Here is a 22,370-nt window from a genome sequence, read left to right on the forward strand (position 1 = left end):
TCAGATTACTACATCATCCTGCTGCTCCACCTACAGCTACTACAGCTGCAGCTGTTACTACTACCAGCATTACATGTTCTATTAATACTCTTACTACTGCTGCTGCTATCATTAGCATCGCTGAGGCACTGATCAATCCTACGAGAGTTGACCACAGACAAACTCGGTTGCAGGTCAGCTCAGACAGTCCTTACTTCGTTCACTTTGTCCTCTGTTTCTCACCACACTACATCCACCCCCATCTTTCAATTCTGCTGTCATCAGCTAATTTGTTTTCAAGGAGGAGAGCTAACATAACATCACCTGCCTCTATGTGGGATTCCTCACACTGACTGAGGTGAGTGGCTATAAGAGCATTCATTTACTGCCACACCATGGCTACTGTCAGATATCAGCTCCAGAAATGGAGGTAATGACTCTTCAACCTGTTTGTGGAGCTGAATTTATTAAGTGATTAGTTAGCGATCAACAGATTATTTCTATATTAAGTCATTTTCATTCAAGGTAAAATAATAAACTTTAGGTTTAGAGTCAGGTCATCATTTCTGATTTACGTCACTGAGATCAGACTAACAGCATCAAAAAAAAGTGAAGGAAACAATATTCTGTTATAAGAAGTAAGTGAGAGCTGCAGAGCGGTGGGTTTGGCATGACTGCTATGATGATGGAACTGGTGCTGTGTAAATGTACAATATACGAATTGTTAGCTCTAAGATGTTAACTGTACTTCATCTAGGTAAAATGTATCATGTTGATAGGACCAGTGGTTAGTCAGTTACATTTGACTGTATTAATTCACTGAGCTAAAACTCCTGTGTGTGTGTGTGTGTGTGTCTCTGTCTGTCTGTCTGTCTGTCTGTCTGTCTGTCGAGCTTTTGTTTAAACAGTCTTATTTTAAATGTGCTGCTTTCAATGAAAAGAACATTCAAGCTACAATAAAAACATTCAGTCCCACAGGAAATAAATGTGTCTCACATTTTCTGTTTAATGCGTTACTTGGAAATCTTTTAAGCTTCTGATTTCATTGATATCAATTAAATCTGACATTTTTTTCTAAAAATCAACTATTCACAGTTTTTTGAAGCTCACAGCTTCATTTCCCAATTGTAAATGTGGTGACTGTACTATATTTTGATGTTGTTGCTATGACAATAGCAGCAGGGCAGTGATATGACGAATCAGTGAAAAGTCAGACAGTGAGAAAAACAACCAGTTAAAAACTGTGTAGAAGTCTTTGAACTCTTATCTCCCATGCGTGTGCCAGATGGCGCTGTGCACTCTGCTATTACATAATCAAAACACTGAATCCCATTTCCACACACACACTCGCAGCCACTGTCAGGCACACACACACACAAACATGTACACAATCCAAAACTAAATGTCATCAATGTCAAACACTTATGAACCAAATCGTTCAGTCAGGAGCAGACACCAAAACATTCAGACTCAAAATATGAGTTCACACAACCACAGCATGAGCATGTCAACAGAGAGCACTGTCTGAAGTGTGTATGATACAGTGTGTGAATGTGTGTGTGAGAGAAACAGAGTGACATACAAACAACAACAAAAACACCACAGCAACCACACTGCCACCACACCAAAGCGTGTGTGTGTGTATGTGTGTGTGTGATGACAGAGACACAGAGCAGACACAGCATCAGACGCATGCGCACACACGCGCACACACACGCACACACACGCACACACTCGCACACACACAGCCACAACAGAGTGGGACGTTCCAGTTGAAACCACTCTCAGACAAATACATTTAAAATGTATTTGTCTGAGAGTGGTCGAGCTCAGCAGACACAGTCAAACACTTAGCAGAACCGCTGGTAAACACTGTGAGTAAATGAGTCAAAAATCTCTGTGAGATAGGCTCAACAAACTGACGGAGGCAACGACAAAGCTGGTAACTGAGGCCGGGCTGCCACTCAGTAACCACCTACATCCACAAACAGATGACAGTGAGGATGAAGAACAATCAGAACGATCCTGAGACTTTGTATTTCAACAACAAACATTCAATAGTTTGTGGTAAATACTGCAGTGAACGTTCAACATCATAGCCAGCTTAGTCACACGGCTAACTGTTCCTATTACTGTGTCCAGCCTATAAATAGAAAACAAAGGTCTTACCAGGGCAGGCCACTGTATGTGTTTGGCCTTGGTTGCCTGCAGCAGGCCTCCTGCTCCTCCACCTGCTCCTGCTCCTCCTCCTGCTCCCTCCTTCCTCTTGGCCCAGACCAGCTGGTGCTCCAGTAGAAACAGCTGGAAATCCTCATAGACCTTGACCCACTCTCTCTTCTCCCACTCCTGATCATCAAACTCCACATATACCTGCAGAACACACAGAAAAATAAGATTCAATAACAGCATCACAAACAAAAATAAACCAAGTGTGTAGGTGTGTAGAGTGTAGTTTGGTTGCGTATGTTGACTCGGGTTAGAGCTGCCTGTTTGGACATTTGGGTTCAGCTGGAATGTTTGGCATTTTGACACAATATTTTCTACAGCGCAGGTCGACCTCTCACCATTTAACACCAAGACCCACATTCAATTGTTTAACACTTGAGAAGAAGAGAAGATGGAAAAGAAAAGAAGAAGAGGGAAAGGAAGAGAGAAAAAGGCAGACAGGTTTGAATCCAGCCTGGGCCCATTAACGTTAAAAGTCCTTATCATAGACAGATAACCTGCTCAGTGTTTCTAATACGTAGATTTGTTTGTGGCAGCTCGGCACAGCATCAGCATAGACCGCTACACATTGATTTTCCTTCTTTTATTCACACACACACACACACACACACACCCACACACACAAAACATTAACATTGGACACATCTGTCATAGCTGGAACAGCCATCAGAACACCAGAAGAAATCCCGCCATCTCAGTGGGCCGGTGAATTGTCCAAAAATCCATTAAGTTTTAACCGTCCCTGTCAGTCTCTTTACCACCTCTCTCTTTCTGTGTGTGTGTGTGTGTGTGTGTGTGTGTGTGTGTGTGTGTGTGTTTGTTATTCAGGGTGCACATATCTGCCAGGGCTGGGCTCACTGGCCATTCCCAATACATAATTGTTTAATTGTTATTTGGCACAAGGTGAAGAGATGGAGCTGAAAACATTTGCTAGGGCCCTTAAAACCTGCTAAACTCTGATGACGCTGGACAGGAAGGAGAGGAAGCAGGAGCAGAAGAAGAAGAATAAGAAGAAAGGAGCTGGAGTAGAAGAGGAAGGAAGAAAAGAAGAAGGAAGAGTAAGTGCTAAAGGAGAGAAAGGGAAAGAAGTGAAGGGGTGGGAGGAGACAAAGAAAAAGAGTAACATCTCTGACAGAAAATGCAGCGTGAATAATAAAGGGACTTAGGTGAACTACTAGGGCGGACGGTGGTGCAGTGGGTAGCACTGTAGAAGCCAAAAGGTTCTGGGTTCGAACCCTAAGCCAGGGGCCTTCATGTGTGGAGTTTGCATGTTCTTCCTGTGCCTGCGTGGGTTCTCCCCAGGTACTCTGGCTTCCTCCCACAGTCCAAAGGCATGCTGGATAGGTTAACTGGTGACTTTAAAGTGCCCATAAGGGGCGGGTGTACCCTGCCCTCACCCAATACCAGCTCCAGCCCTCCTGTGGTCCTATAATGATAAGCGGTATAGCTTATGGGTAGAAATGGAAGGTAAATCACTGACAAGTCAGAAAAGCCTCCGCTAAGGAGGTTAAGTGTTCACCTGTGTTTGTCTGTCAGCAGGATTATGCAAAAGTGCTGAAGTGCAATTCTAGTTTCACATTTCATTAACATTTACAGAAGTACAGAAGTATACACATGAACACAGATACTGTAAATACATCCAACCAGGTTAAACACTAAACTCCTGATAACTTTTGACAGACACAATACAGTTCTGAATACACATCAACTGAGTTCAGGCTCAGACTAGAGTATGCACCAGCACCAGCAGCTGTTTGAAGTAGATAATATTAAATGCAGTTTGATCATATGTAGAGGTTTTCTAACGTCACAGAAGCCTTTCAATTTGCTGTATAAAAGTGTCATTTTATGAGCGTGTGTGCGTGTGTGTGTGTGTGTGTGTGTGTGTGTGTACCGATGACTGTAAGTAAGAGTATTGCACTGGTGATGTCATCTTGGAGCCACAGTCTACGCAGCAGTAATTGGGGGGCCAGAGCCGCGGTATCGAATTCCCGCCCACACATCCACCCAACTCACTCTGGACTTGATCACAGCTGTCAATCACTACGTCACTCCCCCTTTTTATAGCATCAAATAACTAAATAAAGACCAAACGTATGAGACACAGATCACTTGAACATACATCAGCATGATAACAACTACCTAAAGGACAGAGAACATCTTTGGGAAAAAGGTTTTGATGTGGACTTTGATTTTTGAGTTTGACCCATGTCTGGAGGGGGCGTGGTTTATGACCCACCACCAGGGGGTGATCAACATGTTTTGGCTTCACTTTTAGGGAGGAGTTATGTTGTCCATCTTTATCTATCGTCACTGGCGCACATTAGGAACATTTCCCTCTTCATCACCACATTTCCACTCTCTCCTCCAACTGATCTTCTTAGAGAGAGAGAGAGAGAGAGAGAGAGAGAGAGAGAGAGAGAGAGAGGAATCAATGACTGTACCCCTCCTCATTCAACGTCACTTCCCCTTCCCTCTACCAAAAAACACTCCTGCAGTCACCTGTCCTCTTCTGTTTACCGTTTCTGCCGTCTATCCATTTATTACTACCTGCTTCTATCCTTTATGTTTCTATCAGCTGACCCATCCTGCTCCACACCTCCATCCATTATTGCTGTCTCTCTGTTTCAGTTGTATCAGTGCCATTCATTCCAGCACACCGCTCTCTCCACCTTCATCAGCTCTAAGCCATCACTCTCACACTCTCTACCGTCCTATATCCATTCTTTCATCTCCAGTTCATTCCAGACAACAAAGGTTCATCTCCATCTCTCATGTCACAGTATCCGTTTCAGTTCAGGTGATTGTCATTAACTTACTTTAATTAACATTTTCTTCTTTCAGTCTAATTTAGGGACACAACCAATTATTTAAATTACTGATTCATCAACTATATTCCTCAACTATTATTTGATTAATTGATTAAGTGTTTACAGTGTCAATTACAAATGATCATCACAATATCCTGGAGTCTGAAGTGACATCTTCATGTTGGGTTTTGAGCTGTTTCTCAGAAACAAGCAGAGATGTTCAATTAAATTTTAATGACATAAAACAGAGGCACTGCAACCAATCAGGGCTGTAGAGAACAATTAATTTCATTATCTGTTAATCTCATGATTATTTTCTCAATTAATAGATTAATCTTTTTTTCTACATGTCAGAAAAAAGACCAAATAAACATCAACACAGTTTGGTCATACTGATGGGCAATTTAGAAGAACAGTGGGATACAGGATGTTATTTCAGTTCAGATGTGTCAGATAAATATACAAATAAGGAATTATTATTTTATTGTTCAGTAAATGTTTGTATGATTGGGCCTTGGCATTAGTAGCACTTTAGTTAAGGTAAGAGAAAGAACACTCCTTTGTTTAATACAAATAATAAAGTTGAAGGTGACTTTACACACAATCCAGACCACAATTTTTCCTGAACCCCAACCAAAGTGCTTGTGTTGCCTAAACCACAGAGAGGCCTCCGGATGTGAACCTGGTCTCTGGAACCACAGTCCTTTGCGTTTTGCACCAGCCATCCACTGATTCTACTGCCATTATTAATAAATGTACCACACCATTCATCCAAACATTACACTGCCTCTGAACATTTTTCAGCCAATGATTACAATTTAGCACTATATAAAGATCATTTGGAGTAGACATGGTTATGCTTCAGAGCAGTCAAGCTCTGAGCAACTGGTGATGCAGAAGCATAAAACCACAACAAACCACGATCCCAGGGCTGTTTCTCTGCTTCAGCTCTTTAAAAAGTACGGACTACAGGATCGATGGTGCTGACGGCATGATGTACAATCTCAGTGCAGCAAGATGTGACATCACAATGGCCACAGTTTTTACCTGTGAAAAGGTGTGTAAACTGAGTGTTATCTACAGGCATCTAACGCTCTGCAACTGCATTAAAGGGGCGCTATCATCGTGGCGTGACATTTTGAAGTGCTACCACTGTAGAGCTACAGTGGGCAGAGGAAATGAAATGAAAGAATCAATGTATTACCAGTGAATTACCACTACAAATCCTAAAAAAGACTTAGCTCATGGGTTTTAATATTCTTATGGAGAAAAAAATAATACAGCAATCGACCTAAATGTTCATTTTCTGTTTTCAATTCAGTTATCACTACAACAACCACCACTGCATTCAGATCAAAGCCATCAGTAAATAAGAGACCAGTGGGCCTGTTACACCCGTATTCAGATTCTCCTCCATTATATATCCCTCCTCCTGCGGCAGCTGGTCTGTGCTGCTGTCAGTCCTGTCAATGAGGGATCATCCTGCTGTCTTCTCACCTGGTGTGACCCTGGAATAGTTGTACTGTTCCATCTTCAGTACATTATACATCTGAATAACACACTGACTTTCTTATTGTTGAAATGGGGCATCTTTTGGTAAAGGTGCTACATAATTCAAACTTGACAGCTGCATTTCGATTTCTGGTGCAGGAAAAATTCTTCACTAGTGTGTGTGTGTGTGTGTGTGTGTGTGTGTGTGTGTGTGTGTATGCGCACCAGAGTAGGAACAGCTATATATCTTCCTGATCCTACAACCAATCAATGGTTAAATCTAGTGAGTTATGTGTTGTAGCTCTCTGCAAAACCAAAATTTATCACTGCAAACATGCACAGCATCTGCTTTAAATACATGTCTCTGTGTATTGCAATGTCTTTGTTTCTGCTGCCTGCGTTGGCATCTGTATCATTTATTCGTCTACATATAGATTATATATATACTGTACACACCCAGGATAAAGGCTGCAGTAAGAAGAGAAGAACAGAAAGACAGACTCCTGCTGTCAGTGTCATCTGTCTGTGTTCACTGATGACTATCAGAGAGCATATTAATAACCCTGACACGTCCAGAGCAGGACTGACACTGTATTCTGTTTACACAAAGAAGAACACACAAACAGTACACTGAGTACACCGAGTATTCAGTTGAGGAAAACGTACACGTGCTAGGAAAGGAGAATTCTCAGTGTCTGGTGAGTCTGTTGCCACAGTAACTGGAGGCAGCAGTGAGCACTGGCCATGGACACACAGACACACTCGCACACGCACACACACAGCGCTCTGAATCAGTAGGCTTCTATCAGCCACAGTGAGCAGAACAAGAGACAAAGGGAGAGAACAAAGAAGAGCTGATGCCATACTTACAACACTGTACAGCATCTGATTTTATCAATATCAGCTCTCACTATCACTACAGGCTGTGTGTCACTCTCTTCTCAAGCCCTGGTGATAGCAGTCATTAAAGACACTGAGCTAGACACAAGAATGAAGCTGACCATCCAGTACAACCCCCTCCACACTGTACGGATGGTGTGAGTATCTGTGGCTGAATGATTCAGGAGCTCAGAGCTGGAAAAGCGGGTCTAGTTTTCAGGGGGCCAGAATCTGTAGTGATGCGCCTGACGATGGTATCTGGGTTTGTGGCATCATACTGACGCCACTTCCACTCCACTCCACTACTGTCATTCAGCAGTGTGTCAACAGCATCTCCACCATTAACAGCTCCTGTTAGGGATGGCTTTAATTCAGTTGGAAAGATCGTTTGATCATGGAAGGTCACAAGAACACAGGCATCTTCATATATATATATATATAACATATGTTTTATGTGTATATTTTGTATTTTCTACTAGTGCAAGACTGAAAATTTACATTTGACTCAAAAGGAGGGACACAGTTTCTTCAGTAAATCATATACCACACTGCTCACACATACAATGTAATCAACTACTGAACTCTTGTGAAATGTTATTACTATCATTTTCTCCTATGATTGAGACTGACATTATGCCTCAAAAAGGACTAATAAAATGCACAAAAGATAAATATGGAACATGAAATATGTAGGTTTTGATGTTCCTATTCAGTTTGTTCTGTATATCACAATACATATAAAATTATAAGGTAGGAAATCCCCTCTTGAGGGTGCAATTGATATGAAGCCAGAGGCAGAGAGGGGTAAGAGCACAGAGTGTGCACATAGATGTATGAACACCTGTACACCTGATTATTCATGCAGTTATCCAATCAGCCAATCAAGTGGCAGCAGTGTGATGCATAAGATCCTGCAGATAAAGGTCAGGAGCTTCATATCACACATCAGAATAAGGTAAGATGCGATCTCATTGATGTTGACTGTGTAATGATTGTTGGTGTCAGACGCTGGTTTGAGTGTTTCTCAAACTGCTGATCTCTAGAGTTTTTACTCCAAATGAAGCCAAAATGAGAGAGGTCAGAGGTCAGAGCAGAATGGACAGACTGGTTAGAGCTGACAGAAAGGCTACAGTCACTCAGATAACCACTATTTACAACTGTGCTGAGCAGAGAAGCTTCAGAGTGAACAGCACATTAAACCTTGAGGTGGATGGACCTCACCAGCAGAAGACCACATCAGGTTCCACTTCCTGTCACCAAGAACAGAAACCTGAGGCTGCAGTGGACACAGACTCACCGAAATGGTGATGGTTTGGGAAATTTTTTTCTTCTTAACACCAATCAATCATGGTCTGAATGTCACAGTGTATCTGAGTATTGTTAGTGACAATGTTCATCCCTTCATGGCCACAGTTCACCATCTTCCAACTTCTAATGGCAACTTCCAGCAGGAAGCCCCCCCCCAAGTCTCCAGACCTGAATCCAGTAGAACACCTCTGCCATGTGGTAGAACAGGAGATTGGCAGCGTGAATGTGCAGCTGACAGATCAGCAGAGATGATGTGATGCAGTCATGTCAACATGGAGCAGAGTTTCCATGACATGAAGAACTGAGGCTGTTTGAGAACAAAGAGAGGAACTACCCAGTGTTCCTAGCTCAGTGAGCGTCTCCGTGATTGCTCTTGTGTATGTTCAAGTACACTATATGACTGTGTACACGAGCATATGTTATGTGAATCTGTGTTTAGCAGTGCACGATGTATAATCTGCCCATCACTAAAAGCTGCAGAGCTGCTTTCTGGCTGGCTGCACCAAAGGCCGCCGACAGCCAATGAGCATGAGGCGTGAAAGCAAACGACCAATGCAGAGAGAGCAGCAATATCTGCCTTTTAAAAAAGAACACCACAGAAAGCTGGAGAAAACACATACCGATACAGAGTATAGAATACAAACGAGAACAGAGTGACTGCTTCCACTGAGAGGAATAATGAAGACAATCTGACATATGACATGAAAATAACGATGAAGCTCAGAGAGTATGTATGAATTTGCAGTCCAACTCTCCATCTGGCTGCTTTTGTTATATTGTGATTTGAATGATGAATTGTAAAACTCTTTTCTTTCGTATTCTACTAGGAATGACCTGGATGTGAAGAGTTAACAATGTTGGATCAACCAGTCCATGACCTCACTTTCATTCAGCAGCACTGGAGATGTTGTGTTTTAACCCTTTTTGATGACTGAAGGTTTTCAAGCAGCTACACGACCCTCTTCCCTCTCTATCTGCCTGTCTCTCAGTCCCAGCCTTGCCCTGCTGTAAATCATGTCCAGACACACACACATGCACACACACTGTAAACTCTATCCTGTTCTCCAAAAACTCTAATCTGATTTATTGAGCTTGACTGCACAGAAAACATGTAGTCTAGCCAGGCTAAAAAGACTCCTTTATCCACTTTACCCCCCCAGCCCACAACCCCCAATCCCAACAGTTGCACACACATAGAACACATAGTCCAGAGAGTGTGTGCACACACAAAATTACAACTAGATAGGGTATTTATTCCAAACCTTCTCACCACTATATTCAGCAACAGAAACACAGCCACCCCTACTGCAGGAAACTTTACATCAGAGCCAACGCCATCACAGACCAGCTCAGTCTTATTGTGACACATTTGTGTATTTGTCATTAAAGGGGAACTTATCAATATGAAGTGCTTCATTACTGATCATGACTACAATGTATTTCTAGCTGTTTACAAGTATTATTGATAAGTGTGGTTATCAAATACTGCACTGACGTATGAAGGAACATGAGATATACCAAGGATGTTTTTCTGATATTTACTTTACCCTCATTAATATCAGATAATACATAGGAAAAACCTCTCAACAAAATGTAACACTGAAAGTTTCTCAACATGTTGCTTGTAATAGTTTTAGGTAGGTTTACCTAATAAACTGGCACCTGAGTGTGTATCTCTACTGTTATCTGGCTGAAGAACATGAGATTATTCTGATGGATAGGATAACTGGACCAGAACATCTTTACTATTTATATCAAAAACACATACAAATATTAAATTTAGCTCTTAAATCATTATTGGGTTCATTGTATAAAATAACTAACAGTGGTAAAACAAAAACAAGAAGAAAAAAACACCATGGTAAAAACATAACTAAGAAAAGAGTGCTAAATTCCTGCAACACATTTGCATGTTGTTTAATTGTAATCCATTTCTGCAGAAGACCGTTGGGTTCTTGGTCACCTCCGTGATCGAGGCCCTTCTTGCTCAGTTACTCAGTTTGTCTGGATGGTACAACGCTACGAAGAGTCCTGGTGGTCCCAAACTTCTTCCATTTCCCATTTCACAGTTATTGAAATGATTAACAATAATTTGGTTTCCATTATATATATATATATAAAATGTAGCCTACTGTCAGTGGAACAAATTGAAACACTCCTAATTCACAAGTTTTATTTTTTATTAATCTATTTAGTTTTTACTTTTATAACAAAAGATGCTTTTCAGTTTTGTAGCTGATTGTGACCTGTTGCCTTTTGTTTTTTATCTGCACTGCATAAAAATATGACTTATGTGAGGGTGTATATTTTGTTCACTGGTTAATATACTACAGGCTGTACCAACTATCTCAGGTAGTTCTAAATGACACTAGGTGGAACAAACTGTAACTTGCACAACTGTCTGTTCAAAATAAATGAAAAGAAACCTAGAATTATGCATTTGGGACTTGTTGTTGCTTTTTTTCCCATTGTACCGAACTCATACCAAACCATGACTTCTGTGTACCGTTACACCCTTATTTTATACCTTCGCCCTGATCTGTGCCTCACCACAGATTTATCAGAGGTCTACAGAGAGCTCCACAGACTTCACGGCCTGGTGTGTTGGACCTTATATACACAGGTGTGACCCTTCCTAAACGAAGTCCAATCAAGTCAATTAGCCAGATGTGGACAAGGTCTAGACTCATCTCAAGGATAATTAAGGCAAACAGAAAGCACCTGTTTGGAGCCACAACAAATGGGCTGATTTTTATTAAATTTGCAAGAATTTCTTTTGACTTTATCGTTATGGATTATTGAGTGTAGATTAACAAAAATGGCAAATGTATCCATTCATAATTAGGGATGGGAATCAAGAACCGGTACCAGTTGAGAACCAGTTCCAACTGGTTCGATCCATCGTCATCATTTGCCTTTATGCTTAACGATTCCCTTATCGATGCCTTCCACTTCATTCCACACAAAATGACGCTGACAGCGCAACGTGTCTGTGGCACTAAGATTTCCAGAAAGGATGGAAACACCAGCAACATGCTGAAACATTTGTCAACGCAGCACGGCATTAAATATCAGGAGTGCCATGTGTTTGACGCTCTACGCCGCCGGTCAACGAGTGCTTCCTGGTCTCAGCAGAGCAGTGAAGGGACGTATTAGTGATGTGTCGGTCGCGAACAAGCTCTTTCAAGTGAACGATGGGAGCCGGCTCCCGTCCCAGAGCTGTTTCTTTTCTTTCTTTCTTTCTTTCTTTTTTTTTTTGTAAATGAATACAAGACAGACCTAAAGAGGCAGACAGCATCCCTCATTGAAGGATTGAACAACCACAGAGCAGTTATCTATCTTGTTCAGTGTTCAGAGACTCATAATAAAACTTGCGTTGTTGACACTGAAAACCTGTATAGGCCTATTTTTTTCCACACAGAAAATCCACAGGAATCGATAAAGAATCGGCTCAATAAGCAGAATCGATAATTGGTATTGGCATTGGTATTTATACAATCTTATCAATTCCCATCCCTACAAACCACTGAGTCCACTCTTGGCTGTACGTAGTCTGAGCAGCTCAGTTAAAGATCACATCATCCATTCAATATAAATATTAAGAGACACAGAGAACAGGGACAATAAAAACCCAATACAAATCAAACAAAAACATACACACCAGAAAATCCACAGGAATTGATAAAGAATCAGCTCGATATGCAGAATTGATAATGGCATGACAACATGATACAACAGCAGATATGAAGACAGCATCGAAACCAGAGAAAGACAAGTCACTGCTGTGTTCATGTGAAATCACCAAGAGCACAGACATGCAGAGCCTGAGAGGAGACAGACAATAAGAGAAAAGGAAAACAATGTATAAGAATACAGCATGAATGGCAGAGGCTAATGAGGAGCATGAATAAAGACAACAAAGCAGAAAACTAATTATGTAAGAAAAGATAAATAGAAAAAACAAGGGAGTGGGTGAGGGATAGGAATGACTAAGTAAAAAGGGAAAGAAGGTGAACAAAGGCACAAAAACACTGAGTTAGACTTGGTTAAAAAAAATGTCAGAATGAACATGGAGCAGCTTTAAACGAGCAGCTTGTAAACAAGACACAATAGGAAAAGAAGAAGATACCTGACAAAAGGAGGCAAAATGAAACCGTGCCAAAAAACCTGGGGGTTTTAATTCATTCATGCAAGGAATGAAAGAGCAATGAAAACAGATGAACAAGGTGATGAAAGACATTGATTTAATGGCACTGGGCAGGAAACAGACAAAGAGAGGCAATGAAAAGGAGTGAGGAAGATGAAAATGATGAAGAGGAGATCAACTGTGACAGACAAGGAACAAAAGGAAAGAATGGACGGAATGTAATGACAAAAACAACGTGGAAATGAAGATGAGCAGAAGATGTCAAATGCAACTAAGGGCAAAAAGGATTAGGACAGAAAACAAGAGGATGGATGTGATGAGCATGAAAAACAGGAGAGTCGAGCTGCCTGGAAACCGAGTAAGTAGCCTACCACATCGGCAACCAGGTTGACAACACTGTAACCAAGGCACCTCATCCCTGACAACGGACAAAATGATGCTGCTGCTGCTTTCTACTCCTAAAGAATATCAATCAGTGGGGGGAGAGAGAGGGAGAGAGACTTTGATAGAGAGATGGTCCCCCAGAGGTACATAAATATATGAGGCAGCTTCTGAGTTGCTGGGCTGCTGGCTGGCTTCCCCTCGCAATTACCAACAACTCAGACAGAGGGAGAGAGACAGAGGGAGAGAGAGAGGGAGAGAGAAATCTCATCAAGCAGGGACAGAGTGAGCAGAGAAGAAGAAATCTCATCATGCAAAACAGAAATTCAAGTAGGGCTGCTGTGGGCAAAGACACGTTTGATGTTCTCTCCTAATACAAAACACAGAGACTCAGAGAGACACTGTGTGTGTGTGTGTGTGTGTGTGTGTGTGTGCGAGTGTGTGCGAATGTGTGCGTGTGTAAGGTTTTATGACTATTGAAATTGCTACAAGGGAGAATGGCGGGGCAACTTGAAGATGAATGAGGACAAAATGACAGAGGGGGGCAGGAGTGAGAGAGATATGGAGGGATAGCAATCTGGCCAACCAGCAGCTAATCATGTATTATTACACTGAAGAAGAATGGGCTGTGCGGTGTGTGCTGCTCACACCTATACCAACACATCAACGGCCTCATGTTACATTTTTACGCCAATCTACTCCTTGTTGGCTTTTCAGATGCACACACACACACACATATACATAAACACACACACACACATGCTTTTATCACTGTACTTCAATTGAATACTATGTTTATGCAAACTGACAATTCAGCTGCCTAGCTGATTTCAACTGCATTCAGCTCTTATACTTCCACTGACACGTAAACTCCTTTCACTATTCACACTTCCAGTGCTTTAACTGCTGCTTAACTGCTTTTCTTTTTGAATAAAGCCGTTTTTGTCTTCAAATTTCTTATATATGGGGTTAAAATACCCAAACCCCCACCTCCCTTCATCATGTCTACATACAGTGTTGTAGGGGCATGCTCCATTGGTCGGCCCAGTGCTGTGTAACTGAGTGATGAAGTTACATGATTGGTCAGGCGAGTGCCATTGATAGCTGATAGCTGTGCATTCAACAAGTTTTGGCGCAAAAAGCTTCTATTACGTCATCAGGGACTTTAAAGGCAGTGTTGCCACCTTAGCGCCTTCGTCATTAAATTGACCATCTTTTTGGACCACATTTACAAGCACCTAGCGATAAATCTAGCAACTTTCTGGACAAAGTTCAGCAGCTGTCCATAGAAGAGTTGCCAGTGTTGCCCTGCAAATGTTTTATTAGTGACTGCTGGCTAAAATCTATCTAAATTTAAACTTGTTCCATTGTCTGACAACAGACACAGAAAAACATGTAAATGAGAACAGCTTTATTGTGACATCACCAATATCAGAGAGTGTCAGATTCCACAGGCAACACTTTACATCGAAGCAACACAGCCAGACAGTTAAGGTTGAGAAAAGATTTGTTATGTGTTAGGTCACCAAACTAATAGCATGCCCTCAATGTGGCTTAACAAGATTAGAAAAAAAGATGATCTTGAAATGGTCCAACCAGGTTAAAGATCCAACAGAACAGAGACCGAGAGACAGACGACAGCGAGGGGGAAAGAATGGCTCTGTTGTGGAGGTTCACTGGGATGTAAGTAATGTGAAGGAGAGGGGTGGAATAAGAGAGCAGATGAGCTGAAGTAATACCCAATGACAGCATGAAGAGACATCCCCTCTCCTACAAGGTCATCTATCTCTCTCTCTCTCTCTCTCTCTCTCCCTCTGTCTCGCTCTACCCCTCTCTGTCAAGCCCACATGGGAACCGGAGCAGACACAAGATGGCAAGAATGACAGAAAGTGTAGAGACATGAAATGCAGAACAGAGGTTTGAAAGAAATGAGGAAAAAGTGGGGAGAAGAAGAAAAAATCTGGCAGACAAAGAAAAATAGATAAAAAAAAAAAGATGGAGCAAGTGAGAGAAAGAGAGAGAGAAAAAGAGAGAGAGAGAGACAAAGTAAACAGCCTTGAGCAGAGTGATGTGACCCAGCTTCCCCCCTCCCTTATTCCTCCTTCATCTCTTCCTCACGAAGGATGTGTGGGCCCAGGAGAGAGGAGGGAGGGAGAGGTGAGAGGAAGAGAGGGAAGGAAAAGGCTCATCCAAAAATAGCTCAGTGTTGTTGTATACGCATTACTAGGAAAATACTTACTCAAACACTTCCTTCTGAGCGCAAGATTTCAGGCTGAATCTGGTTTATCTTATGGTATGTATTACATCAGCACTAAATGCACTAATGTTGACCAAAACAAATACTTTTACTACAGCACAACTCGTCAGCCTTGACACATGAAGGTATCAAAGTAAACAGTTAATGTCTCTCATATGTCACTTCAGTTTATACAGCTCTTGTTACCTGGCGAGTCACTGCCTCACACGCGCCACAACAGGTGTTACATTGTCTTTGCTCTCATTTAAAAGGAGACACTGGGAATTATTCTTGTCATCTTTTCCTTGCTGTCAATTACATGAGAAAACCACAACCAAGCCCAGTGGTTCAACCTTAACCCTTTAAATCTTAATTACAAAAATACAGTTTCAGAGACACCTATGATCCACAGTCTTCGCTATACTCTGCAGGGAACTGCAGTCTGAGACTGATACCCAGGAGAGGTTGGTGTCATTGCTCCACCTCCTCTATACAGTGCATTGTTTGTGATGAGACCCACCACTGTCGTGTCATCAGCAAAGTTGATGATCTTGATGATGTGGTTCTGTACCCTATAATAATCCTGTATATATCCTAAATTATCGTAAATTATTATCATCCCTACATGGCACACAGCGCCAATCCCATATTGCAAATTTGGTAGACCTTATTTACTGGTAACACCATGGAAATGTACAGTACAGTCTGCAGGAGAGGATTATTATTGCACTCAAGCATATTCAGCTGTCTCAACATGAGACATGACTAAGGCTGACCAGTGTATGTCTGTTGTTTTTTTCTTTTACAGAGTTTTAGTGGTGTCTCATCTGTCATATATGTGACACTGTCGAGAATGATATTTCACTCCAATGTATGTCGAGTGTGTCCTACGGAAGTAACAATAACAAAAGTCTAAGTTGAAAAAGAAAAGAAAAAAAAGAAGAGGAAGAAAAGTATTGTGGAAAGCAGCCTGCAGCATTTTTTCTCTGTAAATCCACTGCTGCCTGTATACATGATTTAGAGTCTGCTGACTACACTGACTTATAGTGTAGGCAAATCCAATTGGTTTCACAAGTCCAACCTTTAGGGTTGTCTGCCCTTCATTTGTAAGTGATCAGGTCAGATGTGTGTGTTCAAGCATTATTAAGCAGCAAATGAACTCTGTCTGCTGTGGAAACAACATTAGTGTGCATATGTACACTACTAATGAAGTGGCTGTCTCGCTCTACATACTGTAGTGTCAATACAGAGCTATTAAATATGGAATACTGTAGGGAACACCAAAAGAGACAGTGTTGAATATTCAGCAGAAGGCAAGGACACAAACTGGAAGAAAAACAAAACATGCTTTTCTTTTCCTTCTGACACTTTTTCTTCTTCTCTGCATTTTCCTTCCTTCCTCCTCTCTCACTCCATCTCTCCTGATAATACAGCTCTAATAATAGCTGAGTTGCATCGAGACAATCGTTTGGTGGAATCTAGGGCAGCCGCTGCAGAGGCAGTATGGGAAAATCCCTGTTGCTTTCTCTAGCCTGCATGCCTGCATGCCTGCCTGCGGACTGTGCACGCTTCTGTGTGTTCTATCCATCCTGCACAGGAAGAGAGAGACAGAGGTCTGATTACCTTTTACATCACGCCGGCGGAGCTGATTCTCAGAGTTGGTACTGCTGGATGTTTTTCAAATACAACAGTGGTCAGATATTTTATGAAATAAAAAGTGCAGCCTATCTAACATATTATACTGTATCTGCCAGCACAAATTTGGATTGTCCTTCATGGTAACAAGATGCCTGAATGCGACACCCTTCAGGTCGTACTAAATGAAGCAGAAGAACAAGGTAACATCTCTTTGCTAAACGTTTTGAACACTGAAACAGATCCAAACTCAAACTACTGCAACTTCTTTATATGTAGGATTATGACATAATCATTATGCCTGTAACATAAGGTGGACATGTAATTCTTCCAAACTGTTTTGTGAAGGATCCTCAGTTCAGTTATCAGTACATCTGAACCAATTAATTACAAATTAGCCCAATAGTCCTTGATTAGGTTTGTCATAGTACACACAAAACAGAAGTTCCTCTCAGACTATGGGCTATGGCAGTGAGTCAGTTGTTGTTTATTAGCTACACCATGCTAGCTGGTTGTATAGCCCATATGCAGAATGTAAATAAGAAACTAGAGCTAATATCCCGTCCAGTCATTTAGATATATTGTTTGGTAATGTTATGACTTGCCACTAAGTTAAGAGTGGTAGATGGAAACTGTTGTTCAGCCAACGTTGGTATTCCTCCTGAAAAACAAACACATCAAACCATGTGTGACAGCATTGGCTGACAGCATCTGTTACAGTGTTTGAGCCCTGCTATAATCTGTACAATGCGCATGTCAGTCTGATGCTGCAGTCATCCAGGAACTTCTCACTGCACCAGCAGCTGCTCTCACCCACAGTGGACAACAGCGAGCTACTTACAATAGAGTTTTCACTCAAACTGTTGAACCACAGTATGTAAAAAGCTTACAAAACAAATTTCAATGTTTAATTACTCATTAATATGCCACACACCCAAATGATTTGTTTTATTTGCTTTATATTACTTGCATGTTGCAAGTTGGTGTTTTGTAAGACAGAATATTACTGACATATTGACATCTGCATTTCTTTTTTCTCACTGTGCATCCGCCAGATTGAGTGTTTCATTTTTTTACAGTAAAAATCTTGGTCATTGAGACACTGGTTCATGTTCATGCTAAAAGGTTGTCTTCTGTGTTTTTTTCCCTGCTGTACCAAACTGTGTCCCCAAAAACACTGATTCTTGTCCACTGTCCTAATCAATGTCTGATACAAAATATGTTTGTACTATTTGTTTTGTTGTTTGGTGAAAGGTTGTGTTTTGTTTACTTATGTGAAAAAGTTTGACACAAGACAAATTTCAAAGAAAAAAATGCTGATAATAAGGTGAACTCAAATCAAATCTAAGTTGTCCTTTTTCGCACTGGATCAGCGCATCCATGGATGGATGTGTGTGGGCGGCCAGCTTTTACACTTTTCCAGAAATGTTTGAGAGCTGCAGACTTCAGGACCTAATTTATTAATTATCATTATTTATGAAGTATTTAATGTTGTGCATCTCTAGCAAGAAGCTGCTCTTGTTATCGACACCAGACCCCCTGACATTTAATTTTTTAATGATTTAGATATTGACCTTTTTTACTAACCTTTACTAAAGCTTCTGTGGAAATATTTAGACATGACATCTACATGTGGTGGTGTCACAACTGATTCATTTAAGATGGACAATACATAAAGGTTACAGACGTTGTAAGCACACACCTGTGTGTTTGATACAGTGACAACATGCCTGGATGCCAAAGCTTGTGTTCACATCTCACGTTTCATGTTCTATTGATTTGAATTCACTGTTGTTTTGTATGTGTTACATAATGTCAGGTCTACAGGCCAAACTCTAGCTGTTATCAGCTGGAAAGTGATACTTGTGAAACAGTGGGACAGTGATGTCACAGTAGTGAAATAGTAAAGTAGAAATGGTTTATATTTTAGCTGACTAATAGAGACAGAGTGGTGACACTGTTGAAAGTATGTGATACATGTTACTGACAAGCTTACGCTCCATCTTAGCTCGTGCACATACATACATACATACATACATACATACATACAAACACAACAGATTGTCCAACAGTCTTTGCTGTGGGACAATACATAATCTTTTCAGAGATGTGATGAGGAAGCATTATTCTCAGACAGCAGACCAGGCCTCATACAGCTCAACAGGCTGTTAACTGATAACTTGTGGATGAGTCAACAAGTTAGGCCACCTGTTCCCCAACTAAGGGGGTCATGAACTTGCAAAGGGTTCCAACATGATGCTCACACGATGATTATAGAGGAAAGGCGATAAATATGTTGTTTACTTTCTTGCCTTTTTACCTGTGAAATACTGAGTACTTTTACTTTTTCTTCAGTCACGTTTTTGTTGAAAATCCTTCACATCAAACAATCAAATCTACACTGAGGCCCTGACCTGTAACAAGGTGTTGCTAGTACACACTGATTTGTTATAAGGGGATAAAAACCAAAAAGGGTTGCAAACCACTAGGGATGGGAATCGAGAACCAGTTCCAGTTGAGAACCGGTTCCAACTGGTTCGATCCATCAACATCATTTGCTTTTATGCTTAACGATTCCCTTATCGATGCCTTCCACTTAGTTCCACGTGCATTACAAAAAAATGATGTCACGCTTTCGCGAGAGGCAGTCAGCGCGAACAACAACAAAGGAGTCGAGGAAGTGTGGCTTCATTTCACACAAAATGACGCTGACAGCGCAACGTGCTTTTCAAGAAAGGATGGAACCTTTATTAAATATCAGGAGTGCCATGTGTTTGACGCTCCTTCAGTGAAGGGACGTATTAGTGATGTGTCGGTCGCGAACAAGCTCTTTCAAGTGAACGATGGGAGCCGGCTCCTGTCCCAGAGATGTTTCTTTTCTTTCTTTTTTTTCTTTTTTTTTTGTAAATGAATACAAGACAGACCTAAAGAGGCAGACAGCATCCCTCATTGAAGGATTGAACAACCACAGAGCAGTTATCTATCTTGTTCAGTGTTCAGAGACTCATAATAAAACTTGCGTTGTTGACACTTGAAAATTGGTATAGGCCTATTTTTTTTCCACACAGAAAATCCACAGGAATCAATAAAGAATCGGCTCAATAAGCAGAATCGATAATGGCATTGGTATTTATACAATCTTATCAATTCCCATCCCTACAAACCACTGAGTCCACTCTTGGCTGTACGTAGTCTGAGCAGCTCAGTTAAAGATCACATCATCCATTCACTATCAATATTAAGAGACTCAGAGAACAGGGACAATAAAAACCCCATACAAATCAAACAAAAACATACACACCATAGTCACTAATCCACCAACATTAAACACACACCAAGGTTGGTCAGATTACCATCACGTGAATACCCTGTGGTGGACAATATGGGAAATCGAGCAGGGCTGGGTCCTACTACTCATTCACGTGACTTCACTAAGTATGTGTGTGTTTCTATGTGAGAGAGAGAGAGCAGAGAAAAAAATGTGTGTGTCTTTTTATGAGCGAGAGAGCTTGAAGGATGAAGGGGAGGCTTCTGGGCAGCAGTTTTCCAGCAGAGAGAAAGAGAGAGAGAGAGAGAGAGAGAGAGAGAGAGAGAGAGCACTCTGGGGTTGATGTGCTGAACAAAGAAGACCTCTATTTGAGCAAGCATGCAAAAGTAGGTCTGCACTAGGTTTAGAGAGCTACAAGAGCGAGTGTGTGTGCTGTGTGTGTGTGTTGCAGAAGACAAATGGTCTCTGACATCTAGGGCTATTACAGGGGAACAGCCTGGTACAATCGAAGGGACGAAGATGGGGGAGGGAGTGTGAGTGGAGCTTGTTGGTGACCTTAGTTTCTTCCTTCACACCTCCACCTGCACAGATGTGACCATGTCTGACTCACACCTTCATTAGCTGCTCTTTCTGTGGCTCTGTGGCTCCCTCCACACTCAGAAGGTTAAAAGCTACTTACATACTGACAGTCGTCTGTCAACAACTGCGTTTTCAAATCCTTTGAATGCAATAAGTAGTGGTGTTATATTGCAGTGTTTCTCCTTGCCTTGGCCTTAACCCAACCAGTTATCTTTGCAATGCTCAAACAGCATTAACCCAAATTAAGCCCTACTTCCAACTATGGGGAGTAGTGCCACAGGAATTACTACTTGAAGGGGAAACACAGTGACACATTATGCGTGGTTTGTAGCCTTAAAGTTGCTACAAAACCAAGTTTCTTCTCATCTATTTATGGTGTGTTTTTTTTTCTCAAGTTAGTACAGCCTACAAGCTTTTAAGAAGCTAAGTATAACCAACAGGAACTTCTAGCAGCTCATTTTGGGATAAGGGAGAATTTGGGAGAAATACATTCTTTCTGCAGAAACAAACTGGGGACGGAATCATCTGTCAAACAGCCAAGAATTACTACTGTCACTCAATGTCATAATTTTATGCTGAAATGCAAGTTGAACTTTTATGAGAGTAAATGCACAGCTTTAGGAATGAGGATGATCTTCACCTCGAACAAACAACACAACTAACAAATTGTTTGATGAAGTGTTTCCCGTCTCCAAAATGTTTTTCTAACAGCAGGTACTGAAAGAGTGTGGCTCCTCCTTTAATGAAGGTTTCTAATAATCTGGCCAATATGCCATTTTCTTCAATGAAATGAATACATCCCATATCATGCATTCTCTAACAAACTATTTTGGACTATATTGATACAACTACAGCACAGTCTGATGACGTAGAGACATTCTTGCATTCTTGAGGGGAAACCTGCCAATGCATGATTTCTGCAGTCTGCAAGATTCCTAAAGACCAGGGTTTCTCTTCCTGCCTGTTCCTTCTTTCCTCTGGTTTTCCCTCCAGTTGAGCTGTAAACATCATAACAACTGTGTAAAACGAATGATTTCTGCTGTATGAAAGGCATCTAATTAGAATCAGCTATGCATCCCACAGGCAACCATTGTAGTTTTGATGAATAAAAAATAAAAGTCAGTATTGGAAATATTTAGAAGTCTCACATACACAAAGTGTGTAGGCCTGAGAGTTGTTGTCTGTTTAGAGTGATCACTCTCTCCTCTGAGGGTGTGGAAGGATTCCAGTGTTACCTGCCTGACATCTGACTCCACACACACACACACACCCACAGATGCTTCCAGCCGCCCGGAGAGCAGAACAACTTGTTTCCAGAGGCTGTTATTCTCGTGGTGTTAATTACCGTGAATGAACTGGCTCAGGAGACACACACACACACACACACACTGGGTCTCCCATTTCATAGCATGAGACACACGACTGCAGGCA

General features: G+C 41.4%; 1 protein-coding gene across 2 annotated transcripts in view; it reads right to left on the bottom strand.

Moving 5' to 3' along the window:
• The window catches only part of jmjd1cb (jumonji domain containing 1Cb), a 123,139-nt gene that overhangs the window by 72,002 nt on the left and 28,767 nt on the right, over positions 1-22,370 (bottom strand). For both annotated transcript variants that reach the window (XM_056365519.1, XM_056365518.1), the window contains exon 2: positions 2,149-2,349. In XM_056365519.1, coding sequence (XP_056221494.1) covers positions 2,149-2,349 — 201 coding nt within the window. The remainder of the gene's footprint in view (positions 1-2,148; positions 2,350-22,370) is intronic.

Source organism: Seriola aureovittata, chromosome 21 (assembly GCF_021018895.1).
Source record: "Seriola aureovittata isolate HTS-2021-v1 ecotype China chromosome 21, ASM2101889v1, whole genome shotgun sequence".
NCBI classification, from domain to species: Eukaryota; Metazoa; Chordata; class Actinopteri; order Carangiformes; family Carangidae; genus Seriola; species Seriola aureovittata.